At 35.6% G+C, this 17,644-nt stretch overlaps 2 protein-coding genes across 4 annotated transcripts; both read left to right on the forward strand.

Moving 5' to 3' along the window:
• Positions 1–1,203: 1,203 nt before the first annotated feature.
• Positions 1,204–5,944, forward strand: LOC110904282 (receptor-like serine/threonine-protein kinase NCRK). Of its 3 annotated transcripts, XM_022150121.2 has the most exons (11): positions 1,204–1,563; positions 1,681–1,734; positions 3,103–3,188; positions 3,316–3,426; positions 3,589–3,696; positions 3,789–4,064; positions 4,165–4,406; positions 4,484–4,780; positions 4,884–5,123; positions 5,212–5,439; positions 5,527–5,944. In XM_022150121.2, exons 3-11 carry the CDS (start codon positions 3,119–3,121, stop codon positions 5,746–5,748), a joined length of 1,794 nt encoding a protein of 597 aa, XP_022005813.1. In that variant the 5' UTR covers positions 1,204–1,563; positions 1,681–1,734; positions 3,103–3,118; the 3' UTR covers positions 5,749–5,944. The 3 variants fall into 3 exon arrangements, with proteins under 3 accessions (XP_022005813.1, XP_022005815.1, XP_022005816.1); XM_022150123.2 differs by lacking the exons at positions 1,204–1,563; positions 1,681–1,734 and adding an exon at positions 2,270–2,462; XM_022150124.2 differs by lacking the exons at positions 1,204–1,563; positions 1,681–1,734 and adding an exon at positions 2,504–3,000.
• Positions 5,945–8,952: 3,008 nt separating this feature from the next.
• On the forward strand, positions 8,953–11,469 carry LOC110904284 (exosome complex component RRP41-like). The gene is made up of 7 exons (XM_022150125.2): positions 8,953–9,162; positions 10,088–10,166; positions 10,261–10,363; positions 10,454–10,574; positions 10,645–10,733; positions 10,889–11,038; positions 11,188–11,469. Exons 1-7 carry the CDS (start codon positions 9,024–9,026, stop codon positions 11,275–11,277), a joined length of 771 nt encoding a protein of 256 aa, XP_022005817.1. The 5' UTR covers positions 8,953–9,023; the 3' UTR covers positions 11,278–11,469.
• The last annotated feature ends 6,175 nt before the right edge of the window (positions 11,470–17,644 follow it).

Here is a 17,644-nt window from a genome sequence, read left to right on the forward strand (position 1 = left end):
CAAGTTATGCTTTTGAAGCTCCCAATTGTCCTGTACTGGTGACACACGGCATTTACGTTTGACTGCCCCAAGATCCAACAAGGATTTCATCAAAACCTATCTAAAATAATAATTTGCAATTTCAGCCCTTTGTCAAATACAAAACGACAGTTTTAGACATTTTAAAGACATCTTAAGTTGAGTTAAGTTAGGCACAATTGCACAAATGATAAAAACTTTACCTGGCCCTGAACAACGCGGAAAAAGAAAAGTCGAGAGGTAGTTTACTCGTTCACGATTTGAAAATTATATGACCCGGATCGTCTTGGATCTAAAACTGTATGAGCTAGTTCGGCTCCGTTTTGAAATTATATAAGTTGATTACAAACAAGTTTTTAAGCTATTTTTAAACGAATTTTGAGCGAACTTTGATTATGTGATTTAAATAGTCTTACTTGATGTATTACTTATTAAACCTTGTTTCAATATGGATTCAACATTAACAAAGTGCATAAAATATTTCAAATTGTCATTGTTGATTAGAACCAACTTTTCTTTTAACAATAATTTCTTCTTCTTCTTTTTTTTTACATCTAAACCATCCATCAAAAATTGTACACCATATATCAACTTGCACATACAAGGATTAGAATCCATACCATTTTGTGAGGGGCAATCATCATGTCACTAGATAGCGATGAGCAAAAACCAAACCATAACCAAAAATAGAACCGTTAAACAAAAAGAGTAACTGGAATTGACAAAACTGATCAGTTATGATTAAGTGAATTTGATTAACTGGCCATTTAATTATGGCTATAGTTAATATGCCTTCTTTAACCGAAACTGAATTGAACCTTGTATGCTTGTGATTTTTCAGCTTTTATAGATCTCCATTTTCTAGCTTCAAACATTGGAACTCATGCTCCAACCGTCCATAATTGAGCTTAAAGGATCGTAATCAAATCATTTTTAACTGAAACAAAGGAAAAACAGAAATAAAAATACACTGGACAATTAACTAAACTAAATTGAAACTAACCCATAACAGTTTAGGTTAAGCAATCTTCCATAACTGAACCACACTGACTTCACACTAAACCATGGGTGAGAACCAAAGTGAAACAATTAAGTTGGACTAATTTTGTGTTTTACATTTAACAAAGGACTAAGGATGTAACTGATAGAAAAAAGAATTAAAGACATGTGGGAGAAGTAGGGACCATGGTTGGTGATGTGTAAAAAGGACCAGAACCAGACGCAGAGATAGTCTCCTCCTCCAAAACCACCTCCACCACCACCATCGCCATCACCACCACCCTCTGCAACTCCTTGAACCTCGTGCTCTCGGAGCTCACCCCCACCTGACCCTTACATCTCTCTCTCTCTCTCTACACGAGTATAGTCCACTATCATTAATGCCGACCACTACTGCTGTAGCTCTCAACCCTTTATTCTCTTTTTTCAAAACAATTCCACTCATTTAACCTGCTGCTGTTTGTAGCTTAGGGACCGATTGCTACACCAGAACCACCTTTTGATTAACAAACTCAAGACCCATTTAACCTCACATTCTCTTCACTTGTGAGTTACATTTGACCTCCTCCAACAAAATGTTTTCTTTTTCTCTCAAAACTTCATCAATGATGACTGACTTTCACACTCACATTTTCCGCTTCTCGTAATCTGTTTACTGTACAGGTGTCTCACTGAGCAAGTACGAAGCTAAATCTGGATCTTTTTCCTTGCTATCAGGTATACGCCATAACCATTTTCCTTATTTTTTGAGCTGAATTCTAGTTTATTTCTAATCAAAACTCACTGATTTGAAAAGAAAATGACGTTTTAACTAGATGTACAACAATACAAACACAAAGTACAACTTAAATGATTACAACGGCCAATATATCCATACCCGGTCACACCACCCGGAGCTCCGTGGGTCCGGTTTGTCAAATACGTTAAGCTTTTTCCAAACGTCAATCAATCAAAGAAATTACATACTTTCTTTGACGGCAAGGTTATTAATTATTATAATAACAAAATCCGTTATTTGTGAAATCTTATAATAGCAGTATAAACTATTGAAATCGAGTCAGTAATGATGAAATCAAGCAACTACCATTAAATAAAAAAAGTTTGATGACTGTATGGGTGTGGTGTATAAAATTTGTATTTGTTTGAAAATGGTTGAGGGGTCACTTTCGGATTAGACACAAGGCATCTGTCCTAGCCTGAGAGAAGAAGTGGGTGTGGTTGAGGCTGAGGCTGATGGACTTGAAATCTTGCTAGTTTTTAATTCGGTCACTATTGGATGTCCATTTCAACCAAATTTGACATTTTTGTATTAAATGTGATGGATATTATCTGCCATTTTTAGTCGGTTCGATCAATGCTCTCTGGTCTCTACTTGTGCTAACCTATGTAAAATCTTTTTTGGTCAAACTTGTTTAATGATTTGGGCCAGTGTGGTTGATCAACCGGTAGGTATTCTTGTTATTGTTCATCTGTATCTTACTTAATGTTGAAAGCATTGATAATGATGCAGGTAGGTAACACTAACACATATGTATAAATGATGAAGTTATTACGCGTATGTAATTTTGTTGCATTTTAGCAAAGATATTGTTTTGGATTTTGGATCGGTGTTAAATTACTTTATGTCCATTGTTTTTCACATTTCTTCATATCTTTTTTTTTTTTTTACTTTTATTAGACAATCGTTTATCAGTTATTCGGTTTCAAATTTTTTGGGGTTTGTTTCTGTTACTCATGATTAGTCTTGAGGTTCAAAAAAGCAGAAGAATGTTTGTTCCTCAAATTTCAAGTCAGACAAGCATCTCATTCTATATTTATAGCAGCTTTCACCCTTGATACTTTTAAAACTCAATGCAGCTTTCTTATGGCATAGAATATATATAAGATGCATTTGCAATAATTCTTTCTTTTAGAATCACCGATCTTTGATCATGAGGAACATAGAGAATTTCCTGTATGACTGGACATCCTAATGGTTCAATGGTATAGATTACAAGGGTCCATAGTATATTACATACTTAACATGTGCGTGTTTTTCGGTGTATGAAATAACACTTTGACCGCCTTCATTTTCTTTTGTCACAGTGTTTGGACTGAATAGATGACGCTCCGATTGGATGTTGTTTTCGTATGCTTTATCAGCTTGATCTGTATTCAGCACATCCAATGCGGTTAGTATCAACTATAATATATTGATTTGCATAATCCTTAATAGTCTGTTCCAGAAGATATCGTTATTTTTATTTGTCTGTTCCTCTGTTTAAAAATCTGTGCTTAACTTTTTCCCTTTAATTGCAGCAAATGAAATTTCAGACATAAACAGGTGGACATGTACATGTTACGCAAACAAACTGAATCAGCAAACCGCTATTTCAACCAACTGCTCTTCATCATGTGATTGCATCTCCGGTATGTTCACTTCATGATATATCATCTATAAAATTATTTATACACCTTAAACATATATTCATGGCCTCTTTTAAAATTAACGCCAATAAAAGTCTTTCCATTGTGCACTATAACGTTTTTTTATTTGATTCAAGTTGTGCATTTCCTCATATAATTATGCAGAAGATACACGTCAAAATAGATGGAAATGCATCTGTTCTGGCAATAGACTCCCTGAAGTGACTGCAGGCCATGAATCCAATTGTTTCGTTTCCTGCAATTGCAATTCCGGTATATTTATTATTTCTTTTTCGATATTAAATATAAAAAATGTCCAATTGCCATTTATTAAAATTCTAACACATGCAACGTCTTCTCAACAGGACTTTTGGGCGAGTCAGAGTCCTCAAAGAAACAATTTTCCAGCAAAGCAGTATTAATCATATTATTACTATCCATGGCGGTGACAACTCTTGCAATTTTCTCTTCAATAATGTGCTATCTATACCGAAAGCATCACTTCCCTAAACAACAACTACCTTTATCCTCATACGATAAATACACAAGTTACAACAGTAGTACCAAGTTAATAAGCTATAAAACATCTTCCATCCCGGAATCAAAAATATCCGTTCACTCTCCCACCAATCCTGTCACAGGTAGCCGCAATTTTAAGAGCTTCGTTTTCTTATTTTATTTATTTATTTTTATTTTTTTTTGTTCCTCAAATATCTGTCTGCTTTTCGTCTTTTTTCCCAGGGTGTATAAACAAGACTTCGTTCTTCTTTAGGAAACAACCAAGGACTGTACAAGGAACCATCACAAACTTTTCTTACTTTGAATTGGAAACCGCGACCGATAAATTCTCAGATTCTAATTTAATCGGAGTCGGCGTAAGCAGTCACGTGTATTACGGTGAACTGAGAGATGGTAGACTTGTTGCCGTTAAACGGCTTAAAGCTCAAGGCGGCCCAGATGCCGAAGTCACTTTTTTAACGGAGGTAATACATCAATCACCAAATGTCCAATACTCGAATATTTTACAATGTCTAGTATTTGAAAATTTTACAATGTTTAGATTGAACTGCTATCGAGACTACATCACTGTCACGTGGTACCATTGCTTGGCTACTGTTTAGAGTATCATGGGAAACAACCTCAGATGCTTCTAGTATTTGAATACATGTTGAACGGTAACCTCAGAGAGTGTCTAGACGGAGTATCGGAAAAATGTCTAGATTGGGGAGCTCGTATTGCGGTTGCGATCGGAGCTGCTAGAGGCTTAGAATATCTCCATGAAGCAGCTGCACCAAGAATCTTGCATCGAGATGTTAAATCTACCAACATTCTCCTAGATGAAAACTGGCGAGCAAAGGTAAGATCGTATAATATTATATTGTCAATAAAAAGATGTTTTGTTTTTTTTTATTATGGTTTTATAGTTTGGTTTCTGATGAGATTAATAAATGTTTTATTAGATTACTGATCTTGGGATGGCTAAAAGTTTAGCGAGTGACGGTCTCCCCAGCTGTTCGAGTTCACCTGCTCGAATGCAGGGGACCTTCGGGTATTTTGCACCAGAATACGCTATTGTCGGAAGAGCATCGCTGATGTCAGACGTTTTCAGTTTTGGTGTTGTGCTTCTAGAACTTATTAGTGGCCGACATCCAATTTATAGATCAGCTGACAAAGGCGGGGAAGAGAGCCTTGTCATATGGGTTAGTGATTAATATAATTATTATTTAATCTCTTCATGTTACATACGTATATAGTTAGTTATATGTATGAAACTGAATGTTTGTGCAGGCAACACCTCTTTTACACGATAGCAAGCGGGTGAGTAAAGAGTTGCCGGACCCACGTCTGAAAGGGAAGTTTGAAGAAGAGGAATTACAGGTGATGGCTTATTTAGCAAAGGAGTGCTTGTTGTTGGATCCAGACGCCCGCCCGACGATGAGTGAGGTTGTTCAGATACTTCTAACCATTGCACCGGAAAAATCTAAAAGAAGGAATTTCTCTTTTGACCGTTATCAGGTACACCTTCAAACAGATTTAAGCTTGCAAGATTTATATACATTATTATTGTTATCCAAGACTAATAGTGTTTATTTCGTTACACAGGACTACACTATTAGAATGGATCGCGAGCTTCAACAAACATCATCAAGTGGATCTTGTTCGTCTGAATCTGAATCTTTACATACTCGTGATAAAGACGCGATTACAGACTCACCTGAGCAAGTTGATGATGATAATGAGACACCTGTTGATGTTGACTTAACTGAACCCTGGCTTGAATCCTTCTGTGTGTCTAATATTTCATCTGCATCTAAAACACAATGAAATTTGGGTTTAATTTATTGGTGTTTGATCGTCGGTGATTAAAGGCCAGTTCAATCAGTCTATTGATTCATTTCATTTTAATTTATAGAACCACTTTGTAGAATATCTATAGAGATGTGTGTTACTTGCAAGTCTTTGTATTTTACATTCACGCCGCGTTATAGTTAGTTACAAGTACAACATTACAATGCCACAAGTATCATTGTAATTACCCTTCTAATTTATACCAGTAACATACTTGCACAACTAAGAAAAATTGGATTGGGTGCAATCACATTACTTGATAGTCAAGTGGAACATGGTTATTTAGATCCATTTTTATTGTATGTAATATATTGCTGTGTAGGATACTGATTGGTGGAACCAAAATTTGGTAAAGTTTAGGAGATGTTAGGCCATTTTGACGATTTAAAAAAAAAAAAGTGCTGAAAGGGACACATATATTCAAACTCACACCCCATGATCTCAAATAAACAAAGGCTTTAAACTAATTTTACACTTCATATCTAATTTAATAAAAATTTAAATACTCAAAATTAACAATTTTTTTTTAAAATGAGAATTGGAAGAGTAAAGTGCATGTAGTTGTTTTATTCAAAGATATATTTTTCAAATAAGTTTGAAAAAAAAATTTCTATACATTCAACACTTAAGTCGGTAGTTGAAATACATTGAATTTGAATTAATTTAGATGGGGGTACTAAAAATCCTAATGTCAGATGGCAGTGGCGGAACTAGACCTTCAACTCAGGGGTATCCCAAAATTTTTTAGGGGTGTCCTCGTACTTGTTCAGGGGTGTCCTGTGTATAAAAATCGAAAAAAAAAAAATTTTACACTACTGGTAAAAACTTGAGCCGTAGCCCGGGCTACGCCCGTTTACACTACAGGTCCGCCCCTGTCAGATGGTAGATGTGTCCATACTATTAACGGCTATATGAGAAGACTTTTTTTTCGACATTGGTCATTTTAAGTTTACAAAACTTCAGCTTATTGACCCAGACATGTGTTCCGGTAGTATAAAAAGCTTAAGATGTTACGACGAGATCACGCGTGTAAGAGCGTGCATTTTATAGTCGGGTGAGGGCGTTTGCATTCATTTATATATTTATATATGTAAGTTTCTAACATGCATAAACGTACAATGTAAAATTGTATAAGACCACAAGGTAGCCATCCTTTTCATTCCACTCATTACACAACCCCCCCTCCTCCACATCAACGACACATCAGATTTTTTTCCATCTCAAAAGGGTGTCCATCTTTTTTTTATCTCACCAATCCCACGACCAATTGTAACAAACAAACAAAAACAAAAGAAATGATAAGGTGGCATGAGATTATTGGCTATGTAAAAAAGAAGGGTAAAAGTTTTATACGACATGTTCGGTGAATCACTAACCTCCTTTCCCTAAAACACACGGTACCGCAACACCCGGGATGGTGTTGCAATCGGTACCAAGTTGCCACCTAATCAATTCCTTTGGTACCGAATCCAAAATCACCGAGCAACACCTTGTTAATGCGTAATTAAAACTCTTTTATGAACATATTCACATTGTATAAATGATATAATCACGCCCTATAAATAGATGGTATACCCGAACACTTATAGATTTATATCATACGTTGCAATACACCTTTTAAAAAAAGTCATTATTAGATATAAGCAATAATATACTCATAGGGGAAGGTTCAAATGAAAACCACTAGTTATTGTGAAAACTCGAAAACTAATTAAAAAAGCCAAAAAAACATACCAAATTATTTTTATTTATTTTTTTGCATAACAATTTTCGCCATTTTTTATATATAAAAAAATTTTCAAAAAAAAAAAAAATTTGTACTGCACATGTGTATGTGTACTACAAAAAATTTTGTTTTTTTTTTTTGAAAAAAAAAATTATATAAAAAAACTGCGATTTTTATAAAAAAATTAAAAAAAAATTGGTGTGCTTTTTAGGCTTTTTTTAGTTAGTTTTCGAGTTTTCACAATAAAAGTGGTTTTCATTTGAACCATCCCCTATACTCATATTGATATATAAAATAAAGATCTGATTTTTATGATATACCATTTATAAATTAATAAAGTATATAATTTTTTTTCTTTGATTTTAAGAAATAATTATACTAGAATTTAATTTAAAAAGTCATCAAAATAGTGGATTGACTTTGAGAAAGCTTACGATCACATTAATTGAAAATTTCTTGATTCCATTATGGGCTAAATGGGTTTCACGAATAAACGGCCTCTTTGGGTTCAAAGTATTTTAGCCTCGGCTGTATCGTCGGTCATCGTTAACGACTCGCCTACTTTCGAATTTCAATGTCACAGAGGCCTTAGACAAGGTGACCCCATACCCCCCCCCCTCCCAATTTTTATCATTTTTATGGAGGCGTTTTCCTTTATGGTAAACAAAGCAGTGGATTAAGGTTTGTTCTATGGTTTAGGGCTCCAAATAAGGGTTTGGTTATCTGTTGTATCGTATTTACTCTTCGAGTCTTCGTTGACGATGTCTTATTGGTGGGGGAATGCTCGGAAAGGAACACTTGTAGTGTGGCCCGAATCCCTCGTTGTTTCCACTTATCATCAGGGCTAGAAAATAATCTCCATAAATCTTGTTTATATGGCATTTGTGTGGATCAGTCCGAGCCTCCGAGGTGATAAACTTGGCGAAATTCTTGCATTGTAAAGTTGGAACAAGCCCTTTCATGTATCTCGGGCTCTTAGTCGGGGCGAAATATGAATCGTATTACGAATTGGGGTATATTACCAGAAGAAGGATTGAACTTAAAACCATTAATGTACGAATAAATTAAAATGACAAAAACTTCATCTCCATTTCTCCATAAGCCCATGACTCCATTCTATACAGTGGTGTACAAAACCTAGTTTGGTCCAAACCGATTTGATTCATTACCCAAACCGTTTTTTTTTTTTTTTCTTAAACCGGTTCGGGTTAAGAAACGATTTTAGGGTTGAAAACCCCAACCTACCAAACCAATATGGATCAGGTTAAAAACCGGTTCTAGCATTCAGACTGTTTTTGTATAAGTTTTTTAGGCAGGCTCAAACCGGTTCGGGTTTGGAATCGATTTCCACATTTGAAGATTTGCAGTAATTGTGAGAAAGGGCCCATAAGTATAAAGTAACTAAAGCCCAGCATTATAGGCTTGGCCCATACATAACAACCGAAACCACTGAGGGGTTACAAACATACACGAGAGACAGAGTGGGCGTGACAGGTGAAACTGAAGAAGGCCTGACATACGACTCATGGCCGCCAAAGCGGGAGCAACTCCGGCGACATACTCACCGTCTCCGACCACCAATAAAAAGACCAGACCCCCTCTTTTCACCGACGTTGATTGGGTCCGTCCTGACGGTCGCGATTTCCACCAGTGCAGACCTGCATGTATGACCTTTTTTATAACAATATTCGCAATTTGTTTGTTTACATTTTGATCCCGAGATTTTGTCATGTTTGATCTATAATATAGTTTTATTGCTTATTGATTATTATGATTATTCATGTCTTGTTTTCTGCCCCTGCACCTGTTAAAAATAAAAAAAATAAAAAGTGGGAGAGACAAATTCAGAAGAAGGAAAAAACCCTAGTTTTATTGGCTTTTAAACACGATTTATTACCCGTAGGAATGTGGATTTAGTTTCCAAGGCCTAAAAGTTTGTGAGTTCATGCTTTGAAAAGACTTTCCATTTGTTATTTTAATTAACCTAAAAATTATCTTAATTTTGGGTTAAACATGAGTATCATATGTAGACCTGGAAAAACAGGCGAGTCGGGTGAGGCAGTGTGACAGGCTAGAACAGTTTTAGGTCAGAATGGGTTTGGGTCTTAAAAAGTGGTCTTTTTGGTTCGGCCAGAATAATTCAGGTAAGGATAAGGGGCTGTTTGGCGACATCTGAATGGTTAAGTGCTGAACCAGTAAGAGGTCTGAACCATTAAGAGCCTGTATAATGCTTAACCGTTCAAAGGCAAATGTCTGACCAATTCAGATTAGAGGTCTTAAGTCTTAACCATTCAGACTTTGTATAAATCTTAACCATTCAGAGGCAAATGTCTGAACCATTCAGACATCTGCTCGTGAAACAAACAGTCTGAACCATTAAGTGTTGAACCATTAAGAGTAACAGCCCCTAAGTCCGGCTTTGAACCGGATGTTTTAAAAAATGGTCATTTGGGTTCCCAAACCGTGTTGATGTTCATGTTTCATTCAGTTGTTTGTTTATAATGTAACACAGCTTACTTTGTTGGTTTATGGGTTTACATAATAGTGGATTATGGCATAACTTGTGTGCTACATTGTTTTGCATTTCAGTTTTACGTACGGGTGCGGTAAATGCAGCATCAGGGTCTGCTTATGCAGAATTTGGTAACACCAAAGTTATTGTGTCTATGTAAGTTTATCTCATATATACTTGATATTTCTTCCACCAGTTTTACGTACTGTCTGCCTATTTTAATTTATCGCCATGAAATTTCTTTCATCAGTTTTGGGCCCAGGGAAAGTAAGAAAGCAATGATGTACAGTGATATTGGTCGTCTGAATTGTAACGTTAGTTATACAACTTTTGCCACTCCAGTTCGTGGTCAGGTACGTTTAATTGTGTGTCTATAGAATAGCCTGTTTAAACTAGTATCCTAATATCTGTCTTTTATCTGAACCAATATTTTCATGAGCTAGGCGTCAGAGAACAAAGATATTTCGTCACAGCTGCATAAGTCTTTGGAGGGTGCCATCATGCTCGATACATTTCCGAAAACAACCGTGGACGTATTTGCATTAGTTTTGGAATCTGGAGGCTGTAAGTTTGACATTATATATCTATAGCTATTTTGACAACATATCTTATCAATTTATTTTTATTTTTGCAGGTGATCTTCCTGTTGTAATCTCGTGTGCTAGTCTTGCCTTGGCAGACGCAGGGATTATGATGTATGATTTGGTTGCTGCCGTTTCTGTGGTATACTCACTTGCTTAGTTGCATATATTTTTCCCTATTGGTTCATATTGCCATTAAGTTTTCTTTTTAACAGCTTTCTGGCATGCATGTGTTTTGTTTATTGTTTCAACGTTATCCTGTAACATGCTCACTTTCTGTTTTCGGTTCTTCTATAGTCTTGCCTTGGGAAGAATCTTGTGATTGACCCTGTTACAGAAGAAGAAAACTATCAAGGTGGTAGTTTGATGATTACGTGCTTACCATCTCGCAATGAGGTTACTCAACTGACAATAACCGGTGAATGGTCCGCTTCAAAAATTCACGAGGTATGGTGGTTTTTTGGATTTAATCTATTTGAGATAAAGTTTGTTCCTAATCGACTCGTTCGTATTTAAAACTGCTGTGCCCACAATGTTTTTTGAATGATTTTTTTGTGTGATACATGCTAATTCCTGTAACATGTTATGATTAACAGGCAATGGAATTATGTCTCGATGCGTGTTCCAAGCTAGGAAAGATCATGAGGTCTTGTTTGAAAGAATCTGCCTCCACTTCACAAGAATGAACAGCCTAAGATGTGTTTTTTCGAATTCTATTTTCTCATTGCAAATTACATGTCTTGTATTGTGCTGTCTAACATGTGAAAAGTGTTCTCTGGCCTAAATTTTGCTTCTTTAATCCATGTTTTGTTTTCCTTAGGCGTAAAAGTCTGTGTTGCTAGCTTAAATTTTGCTATCGTAATCATTGCCATTCTTCTCATATTTCGTAAATGTTGTATCGGTCATATTTTCCCCCTTTTTTTCGTTTTCTTTAATATAAACTTGAGTTGAGTAACGGGCATAGTTATCAATAGCGTCCATAGCGGACGCTATAGCGAATAGCGTGGCATGGCGGCCAACCTCAGCTACAAGGTGCATATCGACCATATAGCGAGCAGATAGCGACTCCGGCGGCGATTTCCGGCAAAAAATTCCCATTCCGGTGATGCTTTCTGCTGGAAAGCAGGAAGAAGAAGATGATGAAGAAGAGAGCGGTTGGGATTTTAGCGTGTTTTAGGCTTTAGGGTTTTATAAACACGAATTCCGGCCAGAAACCTGCAATTTCTGCCGGAAACTTGCTGGAAACTTAGGAAGAAGAAGAGCGGTTGCGTTTGTATTACGTTGGAGCCTTTTTAGGGTTAAATAAGTTTATGGATTTTAACTTTTACCCCTTCTATCTTTCATTAAGTTACATTTACTTCCTAAAACTTGTAAAATTTACACAAAAAGTGTAAAATTAGTTTGTGTATCAAACTAGCTTACATTTGGCCCTTAAAACTTATATTTTTATACATAAAAAGGCATAAAATTAACACTATATATATATAAAAAATTATATAGATAGCTATTTTTATTTCTTTATTTTTTAACTACCTTATCGCTAAACACGAAATAGCGGGTGCTATTTCATCACTATCGCGACGTAGCATATAGGTACGTTGTCGCTATTTGTCGTTATTCGCTATCGATAACTATGGTAACGGGTCAAATGGGTTCATAATAACCTTTTTTTTTTGTATTTAGGTACTTTTAACTCGTTCAACTCATCTGGCCTGCTTTTTTTCCTTTTATTTTAAACTAAGTATATCCTTATTTACCGGTTTAAAACACAACTTGAATTGGCCATGTTCTTAATATTTTGTTAAATAAAGGCCAGCTTGAATCAAGTTTGTAAGACCTAGCCTTCGTTACCAAAGTGCCTTTGACCTAGTGGTATCAAAGAGTGTAAAAGTGTTACCCTCTTCTTGAAGAGGGATTGAGTCTCACAATGAAGAAATGGGTTAGATTAAATCTAGGATTAGATTGTTAAAGTAAGAAACACACCCCCACAATGGTAAAGCCTGTATTATGATGGTTTAAGCTGGACATGAAAGCAAGCTTGTGCTACAAACTCGATTTACAAGCTCGAAAAAGTTAAACTTGACTCAAAAGCTTTACCAACTAGTAAGCAGATAAATACTTTGATTATTTTTTGTAACTTTTTAAAAGCAATTACTTTTATAGCAAGAATATTATGTTTTTTTAATTAAATCGAACAGTGAAAGTTATAATATCTGGAAACAAAGAGGATGTGTTTCGAGAATCTAAGGGTCGGGTGGTTGTTTTAAGATATCTTACCCTTTAAAATATAAATGCTAGCTTGCACAAGCTTAGGCCAGCATTACATTCTATATAATACAGAGGATAGAGGAAATAATAAAAACAACACTACATTGAAATCTCTTTAAAATCTCTTTAATATAGAAAGTTTTATGGATGTTAAAATAGGGGTTGGTTACGGTACAAACCATATTTATCCTACAAACCGTGCGAACAGATCCTAGCACTTAAAAACAGTTAAATTAGCACATACTAAAACAATATATACATAAAAGTAGCACTTTTGAATTATATTAATATTAATCAAGATAATTGATTTTAGCACATATGCAAATGATATGAGCACTTTTCTTTATATCAGCACATTGAAAACAAAAGGAAAATTCAAATAAAGAACTAATTGCTTGTTAGCATAATTATAGGGAATTCAGTATAACTGATATTATTTAGGTTATTATTTCACATGACACTTTTTAAATGGTTCTTACAGTTTGTATACAAAATGTGGTTTGCATTTGATCATATTCCTATCAAAATAAACCTCTATATTTAGAGTGTAATACCCATGCCGCTATATTTTTATTGTGAGCGTGTAGGAAAGAGAAAGAAGTAATAAAATAAGTGATTGTGGGTATGATAGAGAGTTAGATGTGAGAAGTTTTTGAAAAGTAAACTTAATTTAGAGAAAAATGTGATTTTTGATTAAATTATATAGACAGAGATAGAGGCTCTAATGTGAATGTTCTAATGAGCACTACACGGGCGTGAAGAACCTTGATAACGCATATAACACTATTGCTTTGGGTGTTATAAGGACATTAAGATGGAGAAGCATTTATAGTATAACTTCAAATAAGAAGAAAAAAATTAGAAAATAATAACTAAAAGAGCATTAAGGGTCACATATGGACATGTGGTCAACATAGTAGCGTCCTCAAAGGCAATAATTAAATTAAAAAAAATAATTAAGTAACAATTGGAAAATAATTACGTAACAAAATTAATTAAAAGAATAAAATAAAACAATATGACGCTAAGTCAGTCACAAACAATTATTAAGAGAACTTAAAAGATTTCGCGTTTACCATTTCTATACAAGTTATTGAACTAAACACGTTTATCTTTTCTTTATTTGTGTTTGTTTAATATTTAAATGATTAAAAAAATATATATAGTTCATTTTAAAAATTACCTGGCGTCCGAGTCCCAACTCCCAAATCACCTATCCTTGATTGTAAAATCACATAGAAAATTTGGACGGCTTTTAGTCGCTAATTTTGATCGCAAAACAAAATCCATTGCACCAAGTGGTCGCAAAAAGCATAGCGAGGACATGGTTGCGACTTGCGAGGGTTGCATATGGTCACTATAGTAGCGTCCTCAATCCTCATAAAACAAGATGCCTTGTGGAAATAAATTCTTTAACCGGAAATACAATAAGTATTCCAAACGCAAGTGTAAACCATTTAAGTAATGAAGGTACAAGCCCACATGACGTATGCCTATGGTCTGTGAAAGATGATAACCAATTTATGTTGTTGCAACTTTTTTTGAACGGTGAACTTCGTTATCATACTCTCCAAATCGGAGAGCCCGTATTGCCTCACTTTGGCCAAACTATGTTGTCTTAACCGGACCTACGCTGGTTTCAAAGTTTGGCTTTTTTGGGCATTCCCCCAATAAATCATACCGCCGGTTGCCACTTGACAGTCGTTGTGTCACCATAAGAGCATAACTCTTTGACGTAACACAATTATTGCAATGATAGTGTAAATTTCAAATACAGGTACATATTAAATTACATTTTGGCGAATTTGACCTGAACTCCTAATAAACAGGGTAAATTGTATTTTACATCCTTTAAGTTTCAACAAAGTTTCAGCCGCTATCCTTTAATTAACGAAATTAAAACGGATGTCTTTTATGTTTTAATTTCCTTACAACAAATGTCTTTTATGTTTTATTTTTTTTACAACGGATGTCCTTTATTTTTTAATCTTTTTAGGAAGAAAGGACACCGCATGTAAAGAAATTAAAACATAAAGGGCATCCCTTGTGATTTAGTAAATTAAAGGACAACATCTGAAACACTGGCGGAGGTTAATGGAAGCCCGGGGGTGCCCCGGCCCCTACCGATTTTTCGCTCATAGTGTTTTGTTTTACCAAAAAAAATTTGCAGTGTAAGTAAAATATTGAATTTTTAAGAGTTTGGGCCCCACCAATTTGGATTTTGAGAGTCCGGCCCCCACCGAGTTTTCGTTAAAACTCCACCACTGATTTAAAATTTTGCCGAAACTTAAACCACATAATATGCAATTTACCCTTACAAATATATGTTGGATGAATGACGATGATTATTAGTATAATTACCGAGTGTCCAGGATATCTGCATTTAGGGGATATTTGATCCACTTTAATTAAAGATATTCTTTGTCCCTCATTAACTGGACCATCAAGATTTGAACAAGTCTGTTTAAAAATAAATAAATTTAAGAATGGGATTTTGACTTCCATATAAAGAGCTTTTTGACCCATCTTCTAATACTTTCTTCTGGGTTGATACCTTGAACTGATCAACTTGTTGAGAGTCTTTTAGAATGGATCTTAATTAGACTACTCGTAGTGGGTGGAATTGAGCGTGGAATGTCCCAAAAACGTCCCATAAAGCCCACCATACCGCCCTATAGGGCGTTTTTTGCCTTTTTTATTAATTGTGTTTTCTCAAACACGCCTGATATGAATTTGAATGACCAATCAGATCCTCCTACATCTAGTTTGAACCCTTTTTTAACTTAAAAATAAAAATAAAAATCAAAATCAGGTTTCCCCACATCTTAACAAATCTCCACTACACTACTTTTTAACTCCCCCCCCCCCCAGACATTGTACCCCATATGTCATATATCATCACTTCATGCCCAAGGAAGAGGCATTATGTCACTTCCCCTCTACGCATGTTCTTCGACAACTGTGGGTGTATTAGAGTAAAATGCACCGATAGTCCATGTGGTTTGGTGAAATTTCACCTTTAGTCCCCAACTTTTCAAAATTACACTCTTAGTCCATGTGGTTTAACAAGTTGTTACTCGGATAGTCCCCAAAGCGGATGGAGGTTAGTTTTTCTGGTTAAGTGGGTGTGAAATGACAAGGACTATCCGAGTAACAACTTGTCAAACCACAGATATTATCCGTGTAATAACTTGTCAAACCACAGGGACTATCCGAGTAACTTTCATCCGCTTTAGGGACTATCCGAGTAACAACTTGTCAAACCACAAAGACTAAGAGTGTAATTCTGAAAAGTTGGAGATTAATGATGAAATGTCATCAAACCATAGGGACTATCCGTACATTTTACTCGGTGTATTATTTTTGCAAAAAAACTAAACCCTTTTACTTTCGTTTGGAAAGTCAAAATCTTTAAATTTTCTAGAATATTTGAATTTTTTCTATACTCTCCTTCCATATCTTGTTTCTTTCAACGGCATACTCCTTCAGTCCATCCATATCTCCCTTTAAATTGGTATGCAATTTTAGAAAATAGACAACTTCTAGAATCATACACACATGTTGGCTTTCGTTCTATACATAGCGTGGTTATGTAACCGTATAACCGCCTCTCTTTTTCACTCCTACCAAATCTAATGTATACAACGTAACATAAAGATACTGATTAGGTTTCTCATGGTATTTTACTTAAGTTTGATTATATATCAACGTGCCCATACAGACATACAGTTATATATATCAAACGTATAAATCTCCAGACTAATATTAAATAATACAATTACTTTTTTTTAATAGCAAATTTCTTTTATTCTCTGTTATCTATAGTACTTGAACCCAAGATCTATCTTTCTCCCTCTCAGACCATGTGCAATGGTTTCATCAATAATGCCCCCACCCTTGGGCGTTTTCTATCATGTGGCGGTCCAATCAGCAAGGGAGCATTATTGAACGTTTTTACAAAAGGGGCGTAGTGGAATAATGCCCCAAACAATTATTACACATAATTAATTTTTTTAAATTAAAAAATTATGATATTTCATTATAATATTTGCAAACGGTCTGATTGGCCAAAACAAGCCCCACACAGCGTGATTAAAACAACGCCAAAACAAGATTTGCAACCAAACACGCCCAGGGGGTGGATCCCCGGCGTGTTTGGGCGTTTTCCGGCACACAAAACGCCCAAATGGGCATGACTACGGGTGGTCTCAAGGTGTTTAAAGGTTTTGCCTTAGTCAATGGACCACCGCCCTATTGGTAAATAATACAACTACTTAATGTCTACTTATGATTTTTAGTTATAATATATATATATATATATATTTTTTTGTATATTATACTATTTGGCAATTTGCACATTAGACCGAGGGGTATAGGGCTCGTCCCCCGGCCCGTCCTTGCTCACCGCCCCGTCTTCCTCACCCCTCTGCTCCGGCGCCGTCCAGGTCCGGCTCCTCCGTCCTCCACAAGCCGGGGGCGACGAGCCTCTCTCCCACACACACACCTTTACATACATATATATATATATATATATATAAAGGGGTTCATCCCTCACCCCCAAGGTCCACCCCTTTTAGGCCTCGCTTATGTGGCGGTGACGTGACGGATAGTCCCTTTGGAGACTATCCAAACCATACCCCGTGGTTTTATAAAAAAATCAACGGGCATGGGTAAGGGTTACTAGAATGCGTTTATTTTGATTTAATTAATAATTAGAACAGTGACTAGGATTTGATATGTCTTAACAGTAAAATTGAACAAGTCTCAGTTGGGAAAAACAAATCA

Source organism: Helianthus annuus, chromosome 14 (genome assembly GCF_002127325.2).
Source record: "Helianthus annuus cultivar XRQ/B chromosome 14, HanXRQr2.0-SUNRISE, whole genome shotgun sequence".
In the NCBI taxonomy this organism is placed as follows: domain Eukaryota; kingdom Viridiplantae; phylum Streptophyta; class Magnoliopsida; order Asterales; family Asteraceae; genus Helianthus; species Helianthus annuus.